This window comes from Antechinus flavipes, chromosome 2, assembly GCF_016432865.1.
Source record: "Antechinus flavipes isolate AdamAnt ecotype Samford, QLD, Australia chromosome 2, AdamAnt_v2, whole genome shotgun sequence".
NCBI lineage: Eukaryota > Metazoa > Chordata > Mammalia > Dasyuromorphia > Dasyuridae > Antechinus > Antechinus flavipes.
This window is the reverse complement of record NC_067399.1, coordinates 294,719,098-294,743,214: the sequence shown is the minus strand read 5'-3', so window position 1 is coordinate 294,743,214 and position 24,117 is coordinate 294,719,098. Positions and strand designations below refer to the sequence as shown.

Sequence of the window (24,117 nt, the reverse complement as noted above, 5' to 3'; positions counted from 1 at the left end):
CTGTGGTCGTATTCCTATATTAGTTGAGAACATGTGTTTTCATTTGAATCTTCCTCAAGTGGTTTCCCCCAGCTTAACACAATAACAGGATTCCAAGAGACACGATATGATCTTGAGCCACAATCAAGTGTCAAAACTAAGGATTATAAAACAATAGTTAAAAATTAAGCATCTCTTCACACTCATTTGACATATATAATTTGGGAATTGTATTTTTTTTTATGGATGTGTGTCATCTCTTCTTTCCACTAAGTACTGTTCCAATGTTATATTAAGATTTGAAAGCTGTTAGACCAGAGCCTAATCTCTCTTAGATTCTATTAAGCTGGAACGACCTAAAGTTGAGCCTAACAATGTCTTTTGTCTGAAGAGTGGCCTAGCCTAGGAAGTAGTAATTTAATCATTTCAATCTGTTGTCCCGTTATTGACAAAATGATTAAGGAAATAGTCCATGTAGTCATAAATTAACAAATCTGCATGGTAAGTGACCTGCAAATTATATTAATTATCTGTTCCTAAGCATTTTAGTTAATGTTATAGATTAATATCCTATGTAAGTCTAATTTTGTTTTTTATAGAGCAGTAAGGGATCTTTGAAATGGCCCCCTGGCAACAGAAATAACTAAAGCATTGTTAATACATTCTCAGTCAACCTGTGCTTGAACATTTGAGCCTCCTTTTTTGATGAAGCTTATTTCATTTCATCCCTTGATATATTCCTTGACTAGATTGTTAATTGCTTACATTCACAGAACCATAGAATGTTATCAGTATAAGGGTCCTCACAAGCTATTTATTGCAACCTATATCTGAACAGGAACCTTCTTTACAATATCTTCTGTAAATTAGTCCCATGGCTTTGCTTAGAGGTGTCTCTTGAGATGGGTATTGTTGAATGTATCTACTTGTTAGTAGATTTTTTCATTACATCAGATAAAATCTGCTCTTTGCAATTTCAGTCAGTCAACAAGCATTTGTAAAGTCCTTACCATGTTGTTAAGTGATAGAAATACATGGAAATATGAAATAGTCCCTCTCTTTAAAGACTATTTCACTTGTCTCCTTAAGAATCCTCGGTAGCTCTTGAGTTTGTGTGTGTGTGTGTGTGTGTGTGTGTGTGTGTGTGTGTGTGTGTGTCTAGGTTAAAATTAAAATTTTTCTGGCATTTAAAGCCCTTAGATATCTAACTCTAGCTTTTTAAAAAATAATTTTAATTAACAAAATTTTCACATTGGCCATGTCCAAAACATAGATGTGTCATGCTACACTGTAGATATATCACCATTCTCCTCTCTCTGATCTTTTTGGTCATTTTCTCAGTCTTAAATTTAAGTTGGTTACACTCTCAATTTGAACAAAAACAAAAAACATAAATCCAGCAAAACAAATGTTCACTTTGACTATGCCTAAAAGGTATAATACTCCATTCTTTATTTTAGATCCATCAATTCTTTGAGAAGATGAGTAGTTGAAAACTAGGGCTGCTAGCTTTCTTTTCTCTCCTTTTTTTCATTGCTTGCTTTAAAATTCTTGACTTTAGATCCTCTTATTAAACTTGATTTTTTTTTCTAAATCCATTAGAAAAAAATCCTTTCCTAGACTGTTATAGTACTGAATGAATAAGTTAATTTAGAGAGTATCATAATTTTTATTATATTAGCTCGATATAGCCATGAACAATTAACATTTCTGCTATTATTTCAGTCTTTATTTCTGTAAAATGTTTCATTGTTGGATTCTCGTACAGTTCTTGTCTATCTTCATATATAGACTTCCAAATCCAAATTATAAATTTTCATCACCTAATTTAGTCTTCCTCTCTAGATCTCATTGCTTGCGGTCTTTTTTATTTGTTTTGTTTTTTTGACTATATCATCCTTGTTGATGGGTCTCTTCTAATGTCCTGAATGCTTAACCTCCTTAATTTCATTTCTTCTACCTACCTAACTATGACTTTGGATCTAATGATCAGCATTTCAATCCAAAAATCTCATTCCCTTTTCTAATCACAGCCTCCATGTTGTTGGGTTGTTGTTGTTGTTGTTGTTGTTGTTGTTGCCACTACTGCTGAACCTTTGTTTTTATTATATTCTCCTGTCTTTCAGCTTCTTTCTAAGAAGTTCCTCATTTCTTTATTGCTATCCAGCCTAGGGATTCCATAATCATTTCCATGATGTACTTACTGCTACTGTAGAATCCCTCATCCTCTTATTTTCTCTTATCTTGCCTATACCTAGTCTTGCATATACTCCTCTTGTTTTTGCTCATCATTGTTGGATGGAATCTCAACTGATTTGCTGTGCTATACCTTACTAATATTCTGCAGTCCTTTTGTTGGCTTCTTATCCACATACTCCTGTTAACTGTTTTAAACCACTTCTGGACTCCCTCTTCTGGTTCTCCTACTGTCTGACCATTCCTTTACTAGATCCTGTCTTTTAACTATGGGTATTCTTGCCAAAGCTCTATCCCTATTTCACACTCTCCCTTAGAAATAGTATTAGCTCCTAGCTATTCAGTTATCTCTGCAAATAATTTTCAGATTTGTTTATTTAGCTCTTTCCTGATTTCCAATTGCCTCTTAACTGTCTGTAGTACCAACCTATTTTTCCAAGTCCTACTCCTGCATTTTTATTTATTTATTTGATGAGGCAATTGGGGTTAAGTGACTTGCTCAGGGTCACACAGCTAGGGAGCATCTGAGGTCACATTTGAACTCAGCTCCTTCTGTCTTCAAGCCAGCGCTCTATCCACTGCGCCCCCTAGCTGTCCCAAGTTCTGTATTTTTTGCAGAACGACTGAATTTGACTTTCCCACTGGCATTTCCAATTCAGCAGATCCAAAACCAATGTCATATTTCTCCTTTCCTCACCTTCATCCCATACTAGCTCTTTCTCATATCTTTTCTATTTTTGTCAGTGATGCCAGATAACCAGTCTTAAAGCTTAAATTTGTCTTTGACTTACTTCATCTTATTTCATCCTCAGTTCAGTCTGTCACTGCCTCAGATTTTCTCTCCAAATTTTCTTTTGCCTTTGTTCCTTCTTTACTGTTCCTGATGCCATCACTTTGATAGCCTTCTCAAAAAATTTCGTGGCTTAATATATTAACTACATCAAACTGTCTAACTTTATCAGAAGAGGGGAGGGTAGTAAGGGAGAAAAATTTGGAACAGAAAATATTGCAAAAATGAATGCTAAGTAGTAATTGTTAAAAAAAAAAAAAAAAACTTAAAGCAAGTTTCGCAATAAGGTCTCATTTTTCAAACGTAGAGGAAACTGAGTCAAATAAGAGCCATGTCCCAAATGATAACTGATCAAGAGTTATGAACTAAGCCCGAACGACTTAGAAAATCATGCATATCTTTTGATCTCACAATACCATTACTAGTTATTATTCCCAAAAGAGTGTTGTTGGAGTTTTTTGGCGGGGGTTTGTTGTTTTTGTTTTTAAGAAAAAAGATATACATATGTAGCAGATCTCTTCTCAAAGCAAAATTTGGAAATTAAGGGAATATTTATCAATTGGAAAATTACTGGATAAATTGTATTATGTGATTATAATGCATTGTTATTGTTCTATGGGAAATGAAGAGCAAGATGCTCTCAGAAAAACCTGGAAAGTTCTCACTGAACTTGAGCAAAATGAAATGTAATGTGTACAAAGTAATAGCAATGTTCTGGGATGATTTTTTATTTTTTTAAATTTATGCTAAGAAAAAAAATTCAGTAGCTTTCCATTCAGACAACAAGCATTTTTTTTAATAATATATAATAAAATATAAGATAATAAAAATAACAGGCATTTTTTAAGTGCTGATTACATTTCAGGCCATATGCTAGACATAAAGGATATAAAGACAAAAATGAAAACAGTCCCTGTCTTAACAGCTTATTTACTGACTGAGATATGTACAGGATATACCTATGTAAATGCACACATAGCAATTGGGGGTCAGAGGGAGATTTCGAACCTGCTGCTGTATGGGTCATGAAAGGCTTCAGGCACTTTAAACTGATCCTAAAAGTAAGGGAAGGCCCAGAAGCCAGAGAGGGAGGATTGTGAATGATGAACAATCAAGAAAGCCAACAGCCCCCAAAGTGGTCATTACCTCCCTCATGACTGTTTCCATTCTGCCTTTCCAGCTTTATCTCACACTAATCCCTGAGTAAGATAGAGCATATGCTTTTCACAAGTGATCATGCAGTGGCTTTCAGGAATGTGCTCTGTGCCTTTGTTCATATCATTCCTTAATCCCATCTCTGCCTATAAAATCTTCAAAGCCTAAATACCTAATCTTTCCTAAAACTTGATGTGACCTCCCACCAGGTGGAAACTGTCTTCTAAACTTTTAGAAAACTGTACTTTGTGTCTCTTAATAGCAGATTTATTCTTGTGTTGAAAATATTATCTTTACCTAAAGATTATAGGCCTATTGAAAACAGGGATAATATATTCTTCACTGTTGCATTTGTACTGCATTTTTGCATAAAGAAGGCATTTAGTGAATATTTTGAATTAAAATAAATCTTTGAATCAGAGATCTTAACCTGTTTTCCAGAACTTTTTGAGATCTTAAAAACTAAGGTATATTCACATGTTGTTGATCATGCTCAGTGTTTATCTTCCTCCAACTGTTGCAGATGTGATCCTTTTTTCCCCAAGATTTCCTTAAATTATATTTATATATCCAGCAGTTTTTATTTATCAATTAGAATTAAGTTCAAGGTAGCATTTCTTCTCATTTCCTCTTTTTGATTTGTCATATTGCTGATTTGGTCTCTCCGAATTTATCACATCATTTTTTTTTTAACTAGAATAAGACAGCAAATATCCAAATAGTGTTATTCCCTTAATATTATGATAGCTTTTATTTATATTGATTTTATAATCACAAAGTATCATCTATTTTGTCTTCATTAACCAAACACTCTGAAGTATGTTCCCAAAAGGCTAATTTATTTCTGTTAAATACTTTATGATATGCTTTGCTCTCAGGTCTGTGAACTTTCAAATAGGAGATTACCTTCTTAATATAAAGTATTATTCTCCTCCTCCCCCTTTTGTTTTCTTTTGAACAAGGTAAACTTTTCTGACCATTTTAAAGCAATGAAATCTACCCAATTAGGTTTTATTGGAACTTTTTGTTTTATGTGCTATTACCAGTTCTAAAGATTGTATTTTTATATGCAATACCTAGGGTAGTTATGATCAGTAATAAATATTTACATTTTCTTTTAGGCTGTGAGGATATTATTGCTGAGAGCATCTCATTAGATACCTTAATTGCTATCCTCAAGTGGAGTTCTCATCCATATGGCTCTAAGTGGGTGCACAGACAAGCTTTACATTTCCTCTGTGAGGAATTTATTCAAGTCATGACTTCAGATGTTTTCTATGAACTCAACAAAGATCATCTTCTTACTACTATCCAATCTGACTACTTACAGGTAATTAATTAATTTCTTACCCTTATAAACTTCTCTTCAGAAACTGTCCTACCCTACCTAATTTCATACTCCTGCAATAACTAGAATTTTAGGGCTAGAAGAACAGTCTAGGCTAACCATCCTTATTTTGAAGATATTAAAAAGAAGGCTAGAAAAGTCAAATGTTTTGCTTTGTGGCAAGGCCTAGATTAGAATACTGTCCAGATATCCTATCCAATGTTCTCTGTACCACAAGCTATCAGTAAGTAACAAATATACTCTTAGCAGATTTATACAAAGAGAGCATTTTTTCCATTGCTAAAGGAAAGCCTTGTGCATAGACACATGTCTGATCAATGTAACCCTAAAAGGAATTGTAGTACTCAATTATTGCTTTACATACCCAGCAATTTCCTATTTTTAGAATAATGTAGGAAATTTTTTACAGTAACATAAATTACCAGGATTAAGACAATAAGAAGATTTAGGCTTTTTATATGATTGTTACTGGTTTAGAATAAAGATAACCAAATCAATTAATACTAGAAATTCCCAATTCATTCTAGTTTGCTAAAATACACAATTTTTATTTTGCCCTGTCTTATCCTACTAATTCTTTTAGTTTGTCTTTTTTAACAAAATTTTCTTACTCATGTAGGTAATGATTAAACAAATATTCAAAATTTTATTTTTCCTTGTACCCTATCTAATATTGACAGTACATACATAACATTTCATTGTTTGTATTGCTAATTAGTTTTACTAATTTTATTGAAATTTTATAGTAAACTCTCTGGGAGTTTTTGCTATATATTTATACTCAGTCTATAAAATTGCCTTGTTAGTCAGCTATTCAGTGGTCTTGAATCTGTCATTCATTATTTGTACCTTGTATCTATCTATTGAAAATTCTGTTCAGTAACTTCTCGATCCATTGATATTTTGTACAAATGACATCAGGTATGTCAGAGATATGAATAGTCTGTTATTCTTGTTAGTTGATTTTAGAATGGGTCGCTTTTCCTAAAAAGTACAGAAATTGGAAAATAGGTTGAACTTTTAATAAATCATACAAAGTTGGTAGATTTCTGTTAAACATCCAGTACGTGAAGAACCTTTTACTACTTATCAGATTAAAATACCTTTTTGGAAAGTAGTCTCTGCTACTGAGGATGAAAAAAGTAAAGTCACCAATAACAGTTAAAACTGTGACTGGCTATGAGGACCATTTTTCTTCCACTCTCTATACATTTGACCTTATTTTTCTGGAATTGATTTTTATTTTCTCAAAACATTTGTTTTACCTTTGTTCTAATCTTGACTTTTTGTTCATTTCTTTTTTTTTTCTGTAATAGTAAAGTATGTCATAAAAAGGTAAAAAGTATATGTCTTAAGGAAATTCACTTAGATGAAAATGCTCTATATATTTGTATTGTAGGCAAGTGAACAAGATATCCTTAAATATCTTATTAAATGGGGCGAGCATCAATTGATGAAAAGAATTGCAGACAGAGGTAAGAGGTTTCTTGGTTTTGTTTATTTGTTTTTGAGAAAATATGCTGACAAAATAACCTTATTGTTCTCTCCAGAAGTATACTGACATTTAATGCTGTATATCAGTCTTTGATATAGGTACTAATATATTTGTCTATCACAGAGAGTTTGTCAAAAAATGGAGGAATTTCTTATATTTTCAGTGATTGACAAGTTATGAGTTTATTGTATATAGTTCTATATATCCTCTTGATCCTCCAGTAAATATTGATTTCTTCATTCAGATATACTGTGAGAATATTCTAGACATTTTCTGAATGTTTGAAAATGTCTCATATCTATTAATTAGTATCCCATAAGTAATCTTTTAGATAAATAAACAACTATTGTTAAATATATATATATCCAGACATTGTGCTTAAACAAAAACAAGAAACAGCAAATACAGTTCCTACCTTCAAGAACCTTACATTATAACAGAGACAACATATATAAATCAGAACATACAAGATAAAGAAAGCATAGGTGACAGATAACCTTAGAGAGTATGGGGGAACCAGGAAAAGTGTCCTAGAGGTTATGGCCTTTAACCTAAATCTTACAGAAACAAGAAATTTTAAAAATCAGAGATTAGGACGCAGAAAATTCCAGGCACAGGAAACATCCAATGTAAGGATAGAATAGAGTGAATGTGGCACTCAGTGAAGAGGATCAGAGCACATTAGAAAAATCACCTTGGCAGCTGTGTAGAAAAGCAGAGAGACCCTTGAGGAGGAAGATCTTTACAAAACTGCTCATCCCAAACAAGTGATGATAAGTGTCTAGGAATCAAAACTAGGGTGGTGATTGTGTTAATATTAGCTGTAATTGTATTAGTTGAGAGAAAGGCAGGGGTACATTGGAACCAGCTCATACTGGTTCACAAAAGACTTAATTGTTAAATTTTCAGTGTAAACATTTAGACAAGGAAATTAGCAAAAACTACAAGTAAGGATATGATTTAGTGTTTTGTTCATTGTTTTAAGAAAGTGATAGAGAAAATAATAGTTTAGTTTAAACTTAAAAGTGTATGCATGCATTTCCACCCCTTATTCCCACTCCCACCCTGAGAACCAAGAACATACTCCTGAAGTATGTGAGAGATAATCAAGATTTCACAGCTGATTGAATATCTGGAGTGATCAGGAAAGAAAAGTCATAAATTATACCAAAATTGCAAAAGTTGATGACTAGAAGGATGGTGAGGGCAGCTATATGGGGCAGTGGATTTGAAATAAGAAAAACTTCCTCCTGCATTCACATCTGGTCTTAGATACTTAGCAGCAATGTGACCTTGGACAAGTCACTAAGTCTGTCTGCCTCAGTTCATCTATAAAAATGATCTAGAGAAGGAAATGGCAAACTACTTCCGTATCTTTGCCAAGAAAACCCCAAATGGGGTCACTGAAGAGTTGGACACAGTGAAAACAACACAACAAAAAAGAATGGTGATATCCTCAAAAGTACTAGGAGGTTGGGAAGGGAGTTTGAGAGTAGAGCATAATCTATTATGGATATATTGGGTTTGAGATATATCAGAATATCCATTTCAAGTAATTGGTGATTTGGGTGATTTGGAATTGGACTTGAGGAGAGAAACTCAAGCTAGATCTGTATCTTGTTAATCACCATCAGAGAGAAGATGGTTAAACTCATTGGAACTAATGAAATCATGAAAGGGGATAGATAGCCTTAATTTTTTCAGTAAAGTATACAGTAAATTTCTCAGTAGACATAAAATAATCGTGTCACTTTCCATGACACTACTTAGGGAGAAAAGTAAAGGTTTGGAACAACTCTTGTTTTAGGTAGGATTGAGGAGTCAGTCACATGACAACATTTTTCTAGATCTCAGATCAGATCAAATGCTCAAATTTCTCCAAAATAAAATTATGCCCAGGAAATTAAGTAATTTCATTTGTATCTTAAGGAGATAACAATGTGATAAATTAGAAGGAAAAAACTAATCACTAGCCCCTAACATGCTCATTCAGCAACTCCTCCCCTCCCCGACTTGTGCAGAGCTACACAAGTCAACCCATATGTTTGCAAAAGAAATCAACTCTACCTCTACCCCTAGAGTTTGGAAAAGCAAAAAGCAGAAGCTTATCCAGGCTAGAAGTGTGCTACAGAAGAGAAAACTGAGGAACAGAGAGAAGTATGGGAGGACACAGGAGGGGGAATGAGGGAAACTGTGTGACACTGCATCGTGCCTAAGGAAGAATGGCCACCATCTATCTAGCTGCAGCCAGTTATATGGCCTTCCTCCTCCCAGAAGTCAGTTGGGACAGACAGGCTACTGAAATGTGAGTTGTCTTATGGCAAAAAATATATATATATAAGATAGCTTCTCAAGGAAACCTGTGTCAAAGGGAAGGTAGTCTGAAAGTGAGCAATAAGAGAATATAAGAAGGGGGAAGAAACTGAAAGTCTCAAAAGGAAATCTCGGCTAAAGATCTTGAGCATACAGATAAACTTTTGTAACAGTCTTCTGGCATAAGGGAGTCCCTCCTGGAAGGCATAGAGTTCTCCTACTAATCTTTGCTTTCTATGATTGGACTTACACTGTCATATTCCCTCAGTGTTGTGAGTGCAGCTGTCAATAGGTGTAAATACTTGTCCAGGTACCCAATTTATGTCCAAGGAGAAACCCATGGATCCACTAGAGACATCGGGGAAAACAACCTTTTAATGAGTTTAAATGCTGAGAATAATATTTGAAACAATGAGAATCAGTTCAATGCAAATCTTTTTTTTTTTTTTTTTTTTGCAGAAAATGGAGAAGAGCGGAAAGGGTAAAAAAAGAGGGAACCCCATATATAACTCAGATATAGACACTAACAGAGTATAACTTATGTAAGGGTAGCACGGCATTGAGCAACTTAGGGACATAGGTCCATTCATCAACTCCAGCAGAAAGTTATGCTCCCACTGGAGAGAGGAGAGTGTGTTCCAACATGGGTTCCAAGACTGGGGTTCTTATACTTTGATTCTGGATATTCCCCTTGCAGTTAGTCACTGTCCATATCAATACGAGAAAATATTTTAGGGCTTCATTATCAGGAAGAAAAACAAACTAGTGGTTGACAGTGATATTTAGGGGACACAGCTGTACATTAGTATGTTTGCTGTACATGTACCAAGCATTTGAAAATTATTATTGTCTATCTTTTTCATGAATATGTTCTATAAACTTACAGCTTTTGTTAAGGGGAGACCATCATAATGGCTATCATAGTAGGCTCAAGACCATCAGGCCCAATCTCATAATGTAAATCAACAGAGAAGATAACAAAAGAGAATCAGGTAAAAAAGTCCATGGATCTATGAATAAATATATCAGAACAAAGGAAAATGAACCAATACCTGATGAGACATAGAGCCCTCTGTATTCCCAACAGAAAATGGAAGTACAACAGTGTGTTCCAGAATGGTTTAAAAAAGAAATAAAATTGGGAAGCAGAATTTTATGAACTACAGAGCAGGGGGGGAAAAAAGGGGGCAAAATAAAAAAATTTGAATCCAAAGTGTCAAGTCTCACCACAGGAACAAAAGAGATAATAATTGCTTGGGAAGTAAAGGACAGTCTGGAATAAGTAAAGGAAAAAGTCAATAATGTTAGAAGAAAACATCATCTCCATACAAATAAAACACTGATCTCAAACAAGGATGTGTTTAGAAATAATTTAAGGATTTTAAAATCAATTTTTCAGAAAAATATAATTGAGTCAAAAAAAAAAAAAACCTTCAATTCTATAATATAAGAAAATCTCCTAATACTTTTGAATATAGAAAATAAAGTGCCAAATGAAAGAATTCACAGATTGCCTCTAGAAAAAAAGAAAAATACTTATGTTCTAAACTCCAAGACACAAAATGGTTAAATTTAGCAATTTCTTTATAATAAATTCAGTAAATAAGCAGGAAGAAGCTCTTCAAATATAAAGGAAAAGAAATTCAAATATCACATAATTGTTCTGCACTCACCAGAAACTGCAGGATAGAATGTAGTAATGTGCTAGAAGAGCAAAGGACCTCAAGATGTTACCTAGGGTAGCCTAACCAATAATGATAAAAGATTTTTAATTTTTTCTTCCCAGAAAGAAAATCAGACCTGAACAGATTTTTTGCTTTGCAATTATTCCAGGAGATAGAAATATTTTAAAAGGTAAACAAATCCAGCATTTAAATACAGGAAGATAACAACAGAGATACCATTAAGAGATTTCTTTCTAAAATTACACGAGGAGATATGGATGGAGGGGGGAAATCAGTATACAAGTAATAAGTGTAGAAGCAAATCTGACACATGGGCTGATCCTCAAAACATTCTCACCTACAGGTGAACTATTGCTTTTGAGGGTCTAACTTATAGAATCAAAGGGCACATAAAAGTGGGGAGGAGAAAAAAACAGAGGGAGATTTATGATGTGCCATAATCATCAAGTCAAAGGTTAACAACAGAAAAGAAAATAACTTCTAGAGTCAGTTAGGAAGAAGAGAGCCTACAGGAAAATGGATGGGAAGGGAAACAGAAAGAAATCATGAAATCTTGTTTCAGTAGTGAGTAGTGAGAAAACATCACTGATATATCACTCCTATAGAGAGATATTCTATAAATGGATAATAGTTATTGTATAAATGGGTATAATTTGTTGTGATTTATCCTTAAACCATCCATGCTACCTCAGAAAAAGAGGAATTAGAGTTCTTGAGGCAGCTGACACACAAGAGGGGAAGACCGTGTACCAAAGCAAGTGAATTCATGGCATAGAGGGAGGGAAATTACCATAGGGAGGGCAAAGGTTAATTAATAAACGGCACAATTAGGGACATAGGAAAAACTCCTACCATGAGGCAATATTCTCTCTGTCACCTGCAGGAATTGTATCTCTTAGAGTGAGGCACAACAGAAAAAAAGAACAAGCGGGTAAAGGGAAGGATTACAAGGCAATAACATAGAAACTGTTTGTGTAGAAGAAGAAACCCAAAATAGATACCTCAGAAGCTTTAATTCTATGAGTAATAGACACTGAAGAAGGATCAAGGTAAGTATAAAGACCATAAATCAAAGATTAAAAGTATAGACTAAAAGGGAAGGTAAATAATAAAAAGAATGAGGGGGGAAAAAATCCTTCTTAGAAAAAGATGGAGAAAAAAATTTTTTTTAAGAAAAAACATGTAGAAAATGAAATTTTTAAAAGCTTAAAGCAAGTTGAAAGGGAGAGTTTTATGTAACTTCTTAACTTAAAGGAAAAAAAGGAAGAATTAAATAACTAGATCAAAAAAAAAGATAGAAAAAGAAAATAAGAGTCGAGTTAGGCTAGTTAGGCTTAGGGAAGTGGGTAACAAATGGGAAGGGAAAATAGTAAAGTTGAAGGGGAGAGACCCTTTGGGAATAAGGTTGCCTTAAAGTAGATTGAACTAAAACAAGAGAAAAAGACAAAAATACATTATTTACGGAGGAAGGGACGGAGGGCGGGCGGGGAGGCAAGGGAGAGGGGGAGAAGAGAACTAATACAAATAAAGGAAAATACAAACCTAACTCATAATTTTAAATGTGAATGGGTTTAAACAATTGAATAAAACAAAAAAGAGTAACCAATTGACTAAGAAAGTTAAATCTTACAGTCTGTTGCTTACAAGAAACAAACAAACAAACAAAAAAAAGCCACCCTATAAATACATAGAATAAAATTGAGAGCATGAGGAGGAAAATTACTCTAGATCAGGTAATCCCAGAAAAACAGAAGTTGCCATCACACTTTCAGTCAAAGCAAAAATAAAACATCCACCACATTAAGATAAAAGGAAACTAAATTATGGCGAAAGGAACCATAGACAACAAAAGCAATACTAAACTTAAATGCCACAAATGTCTTAATTTCTAAATTTTTTAAGAAAAAAATTAACTGAACTCTACAAGAAGACAATATTAATAGAATAGTATCAAAAGATTTCACTGTCCTCAGTTTTGGATAAGTCTTGCAGAAAAATTAATGAAAATACAGAATTAAACAAATGGCTGGAGAAGCTAGAGAGAAAATACATATGGCATCTTCTAAATGGCACTGTTAAAAGAATATACATATTCCTTGGCACCTCTGTCAAACTTTTATAAAAATTGATTACCCAGCAGAACACAAAGATGCTGCAAGCAGATATAAAAAACAGGTATAGTAATACTTCTTTTACCAAGCCTAATGCGATAAAAAAGAATAATGAATTTAGGAAATACATAAAAAGCATTATTAACCCAACTGAAGACTTAACAATGAAATCCAAAATAATGAATGAGTCAAGGAACAAATCATAGAAACTAATTGTGTGAAAGAAAATACTAATACCAAAAAGAACATACTAAAATTTCTGGCATGCTAAAGCAATGCTAGGAGAAAAAAAAAAAAATCACATACATATAAGCATATGTTAGCAAAAGAAAAAAAGATGGTTAATAAATCACATGTACATTTTAAAAATTAGAAGGCCAACAGACAAACCTAAAATGATCACAAAGGAAAGAGATATTTAAAGGAGTCCATTACAAGAGTAGTAGGATTGTTTTGCTGAAGTCAAATCCCATTTGAGATTAGCTAGCATAAAATTATAGTGGGCCCATTTAGAAGTTTTTTGATTTTCTCCCTTTTAGCATCGTACAAGTAGAAGCAAAGGAGAAAGACAGCAGAAATAATCCAAGTTTGGGGCCTGACAAGACATGATAAGCAGCAACGGGACAAAGGAACCAAGGACTTTAGAATTGAACTAGTTTCTCTAAAAGTCAAGACTGGAAAGGGAGGAGAATATAGTCAGAGCAGTAGTGAAAGCCTAGTACGGTGATGGGAGATAGCGGGCTCTGAGGTCACTTTAAGGGTCGTAAGTAGATTTAGAAGGAAGGAATCAGGGAGAGCTCAAAAGATTATGATGATATAATGGAAATTCAGACTTACTGAGTAAGAACATAAAACACTCATGAGTGAAGGCATAGTCAAGGGTATGACCCATCCCTGTGTGTGTATGTTGCTAAAATGGAATAGGTGAAATCTTGAGTAAAGTGAGAAAAATTATATGTTAAAGAACATCAGGACAGATAGGGTAGATAAATGTCCATTAGAATGAGAGAAGGAGTTGGAGTAGAGAGGAAAACTGAATCAAGCAGTGAAGTTGTTGAGAAAGGAGGAAAAAATGTTCTGAATATTAGTAAATAATAGGTACCAGGATCTGGATTGGGTCAAAATTCAGCAAACCTCTCTTCCCACATCTCTTTGTTCCCCACTCCTACACCTCCCCCAAAAAGCATTTTCTAGATCACTTGCCACAATTTCATATTAAGGATTCTTAAGAAAGATAATGGTTAAAGGAAAAAATGCCTCTCTTATAGTTATCCAGCATACTTATAAAATAGAATTTTATTATTTGCAAGAGCCTTGAGAGACAAAGATCCTGTTAATTAATATTTCCCCTTTTGGAGAGGGGGGGAGCACATCCAGGGCAGCTAGGTGGTACAGTGGCTAGAGCACCAGCCCTGAAGTCAGGAGAACCTGAGTATTTAAATCTGACCTCAGACACTTAATACTCCCTGGCTGTGTGACCCTGGGCAAGTCACTTAACCCCAATTGCCTCAGCAAAAGAAAAGAAAAAGCATGCCTGTAGATTAAAAACACAAAGTTTCCCAAATTTGTTGCATCTTTTTTTTTTTTTAATCTCCCTTGAATTTTGTAAGCTCAAGTATTCTTGGAATGCCCATTTTCTCATGATGAGGAAAGAGCAACCTTTTTTTCCTAACCAGATAAAATTGGCATTCCATATCCCATTTTATAAAGCAAAGAGTTCTGTTCATAAAGTAATATTCACATTTTACATTAAATATCTATGATCTGTAGATCACTATGCTGCGGACTGGTGGAGATACAAAGTTCAACTAAGACATCATTTCTGTCATTAAAAGAGCTTTTAGTCTAATAGGAAAAGGAGATATTTGTATATCGCTAACTTTCCTAATAAATACATTAAAAATTCCAGAACAGTGCTGCATGATTTCTGGGGCAGGGAAGGCTTCCTGGAGGAGAGAGCATTTGAGTTCATCTTTTAAAAATGGATAATATCAGTAGATGAAAGTAAGAGGGAGCAGGAACAAATAAATGAACAGTATGAGCTAAGACATGGACTGTATAAGAATAGTTTATATCTTGAAGCATTTGACTGGAACATAAAATGTGGCAAGTGGTAATACGGGATGAGACTAGAAAGGCTAATAGGATTGCTTCATATCGTGGAAAGATTTGAATACCAGGCAAAAGAGCTTGTACTTGACTATTTGAATAGCAGTAACAGGCACTGAATATTTTTTAGCACAGGAGATACATAACCAAATCTATTTTGGTTGGTTAGTTGGGTTAGGGGAAGGGGGGGTATTTGTTTTTCTTTAAGAAAAAGCTCGTTGGAGTAATTTGCAGAAAGAAAAAACTGCATTTGTTAAACATTAATGTGCCTACCAGTTCAGAGCTTACCGGTAGTTTATATTTGATATTGGAACAAAACTGGACATTTGATAGTTAAGGAGATTTACTTAACCATAGCAAAAGAATAGTGTTCAACAAGGATATACATTTAGAATATCTCGAATTGATTCCCATTGAGTTTGCCTAAGTTGCCTCTCATAGTTTGTGCAAACATCTAAGATTTCCTGGAGCTCCTTGTAACTGTTTAGTACTTAGGTAATCAGTATCCTTAGCCCCTTGAGCCTGATGAATGGTTTCAAAGAAAAAGGTTTTTAAGGAAAAACTAGACTAACTTTTTTTGGGAGTAGGGTTTAATATATATCTCCTACCATAACTTGAGGTATAAATAGAAAAGCTATGCTCTTGCTTTTAGGAAATTTACATTTCATTTTGGGGAAATAATATATAGAGGAAGGCATAACAGGGCTGATGGCACTGCCCAGGAGTGTCCTGTAATTGCATTGACAGACCAAATGGCAATGCCTCAGAAATTTGTAGTATAGATGGTAAGAAGGATAACAGTAGAGACAATAGACCTTTTTGCAACTCTGTTGTTATGTATAATCTGTAGAAATGAGAATGAAAACCCTCTCTTAGGATGGGAGCAGTGAGACAAATTGTGACTTGTTACAAAATTGAAATCATTGGAAGTTATTATTCAATCTGAGAAGTGAAGAGTCAACCCCAAAGTTAGAGACAGTGAACGAATGGTGATGTCATAGATAACTTGAAAGAAGGAACAATTTTAGAGTAATGGATAGTTAAACATTTGAGAAATGAGATGTCCTATAAACATTTTGAGATTTCTGTCTAATGATTTGGGTGTCAGTAAAGACGTTTTTGTTCCAGTTGGCACAAGCATTTAATGTATATCTTACTAATATTAAATATTTATTAGTGATGGCAAGTTAAGAATTATGTTGGTACATCTACAGTGTCCAAAGATAATTTTTTTTAAGCGTCTTATTAAACAGCTACCTAGGGTCAGACACTGAGCTAGGTGCTGGGGACACAATTATCTCTATTTTCAAGTAATTTAAACATACCATGATGTTTCCATTTCAGTAAAACTCGAATACAGAAATGGGCATTGGGGAAGAGAAAACTCTAATGCAGTTTTTCTTTCTCTTATATTGATAGAGCCCTTTACTTTTCTAAATGAAAGCAAAGAAACAAAATCCGCATAAAATATAAAATGATTTTTAAAGTTTTTACTATTCACACTGTTTTCCCTTTGTACTAACATGTTAACATCTTGTCATGCATTGTATTTAACATGTTTTTTTTTATAAATTAAAAACTTCATTGTACTTTCTTTAAAAGATATGTTCTTTCATAAAAGCCCTAGAAAAGATATAAATCTCATCTTTTGAAAATCCTGATTTACTTTAATATTACTTTAATTTTCTTCCTCTCTTTCCTACAGAACCAAACTTAATAAGTGGTACTGCTCATAGTGTGAACAAGAGAGGTGTGAAGAGAAGAGACCTAGACATTGAGGAACTTAGAGAGATACTTTCTTCTCTATTACCCTTTGTCCGAATTGAACATATTTTACCCATGAACAGTGAAGTCCTGAGTGATGCAGTAAGTCAATTTTCTTCTCATCGATCCATTCATTGGTAGGGAAGAGAGAGAGAGAGAGAAATACAAGCTAATTTCTTCTTAATCCCATGGGTCATAGATTTTAATGTAATCAACTAAAATACAACTTGAATGTGATTTATCTTGTACATAGATGTATTAATGGTACATTAAGGCTCAAGTTCTAATTCAAGGATGAGTAAGGTCAATTTAAAAAATGAAGGAAATTTTATTACGATTTTTGGCTCTAGGTTGAAGATTTAATTCTGTATAAGAAGGTAAAAATTTTTATCCTGTTAATTGACTCTGATTTTGAAGGAATCACTTTCCTTTTCTGTACCTCAGTTTTCTTATCTGAAGATGTAGTTGAATCGAGGAACTGTGAGTCAGATTTATAAAAAATAAGAGTCAAGGCCCCAATTGATAAATGATCAAAAGATATGCTCTCTGCTCGAGGGGCTATAAATTGACACATATCTTTTGACCTAACAAGGCTACTACTTGGCATAAATATCAAAAGAGATTCAAAAAGAAAAGGAAAAGGAAAATTACCTATATGTACAAAAAATGTTCATGGCGACGCTCTTCTCAAGTCAGAGGAGTTAGAGATTAAGGGATGCCATCAATTGGAGAATGGCTCAATAAACTGTAATGTGTGTTTATGATAGAATATTATTCTTCTGTTTGGAAATGATGAGCAGGATGCTCTCAGGAGAAAACAAACAAACAAAAAACCTGGAAAGTCTTCCATAAACTCAAGCAAAGTGAAATGTACTATATATAAAGTAATAGCAGTATTCTGGAATGACCAGCTGTAAATGATTTTTGCTGTTCTCAGTAATATAATAATCCATGACTATTCTGAAGGATTTATGATGAAAATCCTATTCATACCCAAAGAAGGAATTAATTGTGTTCTGAATACAGATTTTTTTTCTTGAGGTTTTTTATTTTAATTAAGGTGGGAGCTATGATTTTTTTCCCATAACTTTACTTTTATGGAAATGTTTTGCATAACTTCACAAGTGGTTTCTTAATTGTAGGTGGGGATAAGGTAGAGAATCTAGAACTCAAAAATTTTAAAAACATGTAAAAAAATTTTCTTTTTGTTTTGAATGTTAACAGGGAGGGAATATTAAATAACTAAATTATTTTTAGGAAGGATGTAGGAGTTGACTAAATGATTTCTGAGATGCTTTCAATTCAAAATTAATGAATACTAAAATTTGACCTAACCTGGAAAGTCGTACCTAAATGTCAGTTTTTATTTTATTACATACTTACTGTTAATACCACCTCCCAGTTTGTGGTGCTTTATAGCTTAGAAAACATTTTCACGTTTTGAAATAAATAAAAATTTATGCATTTTCTTTTTTAATCCTGTTTGGAGGAGAGGAGTATGGAAGGGAAAGAATTGACTTTTCTTTAAAAAAAAAAAAATAATTAAACTAAGAAAGAAAACTCATACTTTACAAAGACTGCTTAGTAAGGTTGGAGGAGCAGAGGATTTATATGTTTAAATCAGACTGAAACCAAATAAAATGATATTTTTGGTTCAGAAACTTCTGATGGTTTAGTCAAATAGATTTGTTTTTAGTTACAAAAACCAATTCAATACATTTTTTTAAACAGAAAGTTTGGTTTCATTCATGATTCATTAAAAAAAAAAAAGTGAGTATCAATTAAATTGTTATTCCAGTTCATTTTTTGCTTAAAAGTTCACTTCTTTCATTTTAAAAGTATGCTCACTTCTTATTTGAAAGAAAAAAACAAAGATCCAAAGAACCGTTTTGGGATATGTTTGTTTTTTAAGGTACATCCTTTGCTTGTTAAAAAATATTTTTAAATCTATATGGCTGAATTTTGAATCATTTCAGTAGTTCAAAAATAGTTTATATGGTACATTTACAGTACCTGTAATTTATCGAAGTCTCTAATTTTCTTTCTAAAAAGCTGAAGAGAAGCTTGATTAGTACTCCTCCATCAGATATGTTGCCTACAGCTGAAGGTGGAAAGTCAAATGCATGGTTACGACAAAAAAATGCTGGAATATATGTTCGACCAAGACTATTCTCTCCTTATGTTGATGAAGCAAAGGTAATGAAAAACTTTTTAAATGCTGGATTACTTATAATTTGTAGAAAAGTTTAATCTGTTAGGCTTTTATAAATACTTTGGTGATTTTTCAAAAAAACCATTTTTCTAATTACAACTCTAGTTACTTTGTAAATTGTTGTCTTTAAGAAAATTAAATTTTAAGAAAGTTCTTTTGTCTTTGAGTATGCAAAAGTAGAAAAAATGTTTCTTCATTTTTGAAAAAATTGTAATTTCATTAATTACTATAGAGAACTTCCAAAGAAGAACTTTTTTTTCCACTAGTGCAGATCTTTCTGCCCCTTTCTGTGAAGATTACATAGACATGAGAGCTGCCTAAGTTCATTTTCTTTCTCATTTTTTTCCTGTTTTGATCTAATATTTCTTGTGCAGTACGATAATTGTGGAAATATGGATAAAAAGATTGCACATGTTTAACATATATTGAATTATTTGCCATTTAGGGGAGGCAGTGGGGAAAAGGAAGGGGAAAAATTTGGAATACAAGATATTTCAAGGATGAATATTAAAAATTATCCTTGCATATGTTTTGAAAATAAAAAGCTTTAATTTAAATTAAAAAGGAAAAAAAGTTGCCTAAGGTTTAAAGAAGGTAAGTGGCTTCCTGAGAATCACATAGTCACTATGGATCAGAAGTGGTACTTGAACCTAGGTCTTCCCAACTCTAAGCAGGTTCCCTATTCAATATGTTCTTCTTTGTTAAATTTAGAAATATATTGCTAATACTTGTCTGTGAAGTTTTCCTTAAAAAGCAAGCTACTGGTAATTCTTTATTCCCCAAATAAGTACTCATAGTAGGAAAGAATTTCACTTTAGTCATTTAGTAGTTATTATAGACAAAATATAATAAAAAATAAAATGAATACTGTAATGAATAGAAAACATGGACTGTTTACCTCTAAATATTAGTCATTAAGCTCTCTAAAGTACAAAAATATAAAGTATAAAGCATAAAAGTATAATATATTTGGGAGTAATTTTTTGTGTTTTTATTAAAAAATCATTCTCAATACTCATCAGAGTTCTTACTTAGCATTATATTATCAAAAGAGACAAGAGAATTTCCATTTGACAAATTATAGGTAGTGTGATAATATTGGAAAGCATTTTACATTTGGAGTCCAAGGCTGTGGCTTTATATCCTGGCTGTACCACTTACTTCCCGTATGGGGCAAATCAGTTAACCTTGCAGGACCTCAGCTTCCTCATCTTGAAAATGAAGGGATTTGGGGCAGCTAGGTGGCCCAGTGGATTGAGCACCAGCCCTGGAGTCAGGAGGACCTAAGTTCAAATCAGGCCTCAGACATTTAACACTTCCTAGCTATGTGACCCTGGGCAAGTCACTTAACCCCAATTGCCTCAGAAAGGAAAGGAAAGAAAATGAAGGGGCTGGTGACTAGGGGACCTCTAAGTTTACATTTAGCTCTAAATCTATTATCAAATGGACTTGGCTCTTTTCAACAATGAGGTGATTCAGGTCAGTTCCAATAGACTTAGGATGAAGAGAGCCATCTGCACCCAGAGAGAGAACTATGGGAACTGAATGTGGATCACAATGTAGTATTTTCACCTTTTTTGTTGTTGTTTGCTTGCTTGATTTTTTTTTTTCCTTTTTGATCTGACTTGTGCAGCATGATAAATATGGAAATATCTTTAGAAGAATTGCACATGTTTAACCTATATTGGATTACTGCTGACTACGGGAGGGAGTGGGGAAAGAGAAGGAGGAAGAAAAATATGGAGCACAAGGTTTAGCAAGGGTGAATGTTGAAAACTGTATTTGCATGTATTTTGAAAAATAAAAGGCTTTATTAAATGAAAAAATCTATTATCTTACTGACTAGAATGAAAAATAGTACTAATGTTATAGTTGGGGAAGGCAGGGTTGTAGGCAGTCAAGGTTAAGTGAAAGAATCACATACTTAATAAGTGTCTGTGGAAGGATTTGAGTTCAAGTCCTCCTGACTTCAAGGCCAGTGCTCTATTCATTGGACCTCCCCCATAGTTTAGCAATTTTAAGATAGATAAGCAAATAATTATTCAGTCTGATCTGTTGCAGAAAAAAGCAAGATCATGAAGTCTTCTCTGGAGTCTATTAAAAGAATGCTCCATCCCTCAAGAGAAATTCCTCTTTCAAAGGTCAATAGAGCACAGGTTTTTTTTTTTTTTTTGTATTCCTTCTCAGTCTCAGAAGTAGACAATAGAGCAGCCAGATCCTGTCTTCATGTTACCCATAGGGTATAGTAAAATAAATGCTCCTAAAAATGAAATTGACTTCTACTTAACTCTACTAATTTTCACTGTCTCTGGAGATTTAGACTGAACTTTGTTCAGTCTAATTTTGTTAGTTTTAATATAAACTTTAATTTTGTATTTTGCTAGGTTTTATTAAAATTTGAAAGGTGACGCAAAAAATATTATTTTCTTTATAGTAATTTTATGTATATTTCCTACTCTTGATTCCTATGTTAGGTATAGAGATAGTGTTGCACAGTGGATTTAGAATTAAAGGACATATATTCTAATCCCAACCTTGCCACTTATTCCGTTTGTGACATTGGCTAAATAACTTATGGGCAATATATAATAAAAAATAAAAATGAAATACTGTAATGAGTAGAAAACATAGAATAACATCTCTACTAAGATCTTTTGTTGAGTGTAATTTTTATTGCATAACAGAGAATGATGCATTTAATAATGTATCTATTTTACTTCATTTCTTTGAGATTTTTATGTCCTAATATGAGATCAGTTTTCCTGAAAGTGACATATACAGCTGAAGATATATTCCTTTCCCATTCAGTTTGCTTCAAATGTCTGTGATATCTAACTTTTAAAATTCTACTCATTTCCTTAACTTTTTTGTTGTTTATTTTGTGGTTAGCTTTGTGTCTAAAAGGGGCAAATTGAAATCCCTTGATATTATAGTTTCAATTTCTTTTTCTTTAACTTATTTAACCTTTCTTTCAAGAATTTGGATGCTATGCCATTTTTACTTTGAGATTACAATTGCTACCTTTGCCTTTTTTACTTAAGCTCAAGTGTAGTAGTTTTTATTCTAACCCTTTATTTTAACTCCATGTATATCTTTTGTGTTAATCTTGTGTTTGAATGTCAGATTTTCTGTTTAGCTCTGGTCTTTCCATTAGAAATGCTTGAAAATCTTCTATTTCATTAAATTTCTACTTTTCCCCTCAGTTTCACTAGGTAGATTATTCTTGGTTGTAATAAGAGATCCTTTGCCTTCCAGAATATCATATTCCAAGCCTTCCATTCCTTTGCAGTTTAGCTGATAAATGTTTAAATGTTCCTGACTCCATGGTATTTGAATGCTTTCTCTTTGGCTGCTTGCAGAGCTTTCTTGTTGATTTAAAAGTTACATATTTTGTCTATAATATTGCTGGGAATTTTCATTTGGGGATTTCTTGCAGGAGATGAACAAGAAAATCAAGGAGAGTGTCTGCAGAACTTTCTAACTTTCTCAGCTGCCTCTAGAGTTGAAAAATAATTCACTATGACACTTTCTCACTTAGAATTCAGTCCAGTATACTTGGATTATGTCATTGTGAAAGAGCTAAAGCAAAAATATTATCTCTTAACTCCATCATTTGAAGTCTGACCACTGCTTTAAGGCCTTTTCCAGCTCTAAAACTACCATTGCATGATTGATCCTATTTTTATTATACATCCTATTCGTTAATTTTATTTTTATTCCTTCATCCATCGGTATTCAAATTCTCAAGTTACAGCTCATCTTTGAAGAAAAAAATAGAATTAAAATTCTATTCTCTAAGCAATACAAAAGGTTTATTTTAAAATGAAAGAAATTGGGGGTGGTTTCACCTTTTAGTAAAGCTGTTAAATTTTATAAACTAAAAATATTTTTTTCCTTTTTTTATATAACTGGAGTAATTGCCAGAAAATATGATTTTTAAGTGATGATAATGTTTTGATTAATTCTGATTCATTTTGAATGATTTATTTCAGTCAGTACTAGATGAAATGATGGTGGAACAGACAGATCTTGTTCGATTACGGATGGTTAGAATGTCCAATGTTCCTGACACACTTTATATGGTAAACAATGCAGTACCACAGTGTTGTCATATGATCAGTCACCAGCAAATAAGCAGTAACCAGTCCAGTCCTCCTTCAGTTGTAGCCAATGAAATTCCAGGTAAAGCTTTTACATGTCGCTATTCATATGTAACGAAATTATTTATTTATTTATGTCTGTTCTATCCTTTAACCAATTTTAATTTTAGCATGAATTTTGTTAACCTTAGTGAAATTGCTCACTTTTAAAATTCAAAGCTGGCCTTAGAGGAAGAGAAGAATGGGGTGCAGGGATGGGTGTTGCTGTAGGCTTGTGTCAGATCCTTGGATCTACTAGTATATAGCTTCGCTGCTAGGAGGGTAGGAGGTGAAAGAGGAATACTGAGGGAGTTTAGGAATCAGGATGCTTCAGGTCTTTGGTTTGAGGTTTGTCATTTGTTTTACCTATCATGGGGAGGGCTCAAATTGCTTTTATCTATGGCACATAACTTCTGTTAACAAAAGTTAAGTACAGTTGTCTTAATATATCCAGAATGTCAACCAAAAGAGTATATTCCTAGACACATAAAGTCTCCATACAATGATAGGTGTTCCCTTCAACTAGCTGTGACAGCATATAGTTTTATTCCCTGGAATCACCCTTTAAGATTAGTTCTATTTTAGATAAGTTTATCCAAACTAGTTTTGAACTCATTTATGTTTCTTAAGCTATACAAATTTCCTTTGTATTGTTGCTGGCTTCCATAAATAGTTATGAAAGTGTGGGTGCTTAAACATCTATTAAATGCCTGTATTGTGTCAGATACTGTTGTTTTCTATGAAAACAAAAGGCAAAACCAAAACTGTCTCTACCCTCAAAGAGCTTGCATTCTTTGGGGGACCAAGTGACATTTGGTATT

General features: G+C 33.4%; 1 protein-coding gene across 3 annotated transcripts in view; it reads left to right on the top strand.

Annotated features, from left to right (window-relative positions):
• The window catches only part of BTBD7 (BTB domain containing 7), a 70,889-nt gene that overhangs the window by 36,767 nt on the left and 10,005 nt on the right, over nt 1–24,117 (top strand). For 2 of the 3 annotated variants that reach the window (XM_051977370.1, XM_051977371.1), the window contains exons 4-8: nt 5,242–5,450; nt 6,868–6,943; nt 16,887–17,047; nt 18,998–19,141; nt 23,150–23,339. In XM_051977370.1, coding sequence (XP_051833330.1) covers nt 5,242–5,450; nt 6,868–6,943; nt 16,887–17,047; nt 18,998–19,141; nt 23,150–23,339 — 780 coding nt within the window. Of the gene's footprint in view, nt 1–5,241; nt 5,451–6,867; nt 6,944–9,735; nt 12,753–16,886; nt 17,048–18,997; nt 19,142–23,149; nt 23,340–24,117 lie in introns of those variants that run through there. The other variant, XM_051977372.1, reaches the window with a different exon arrangement.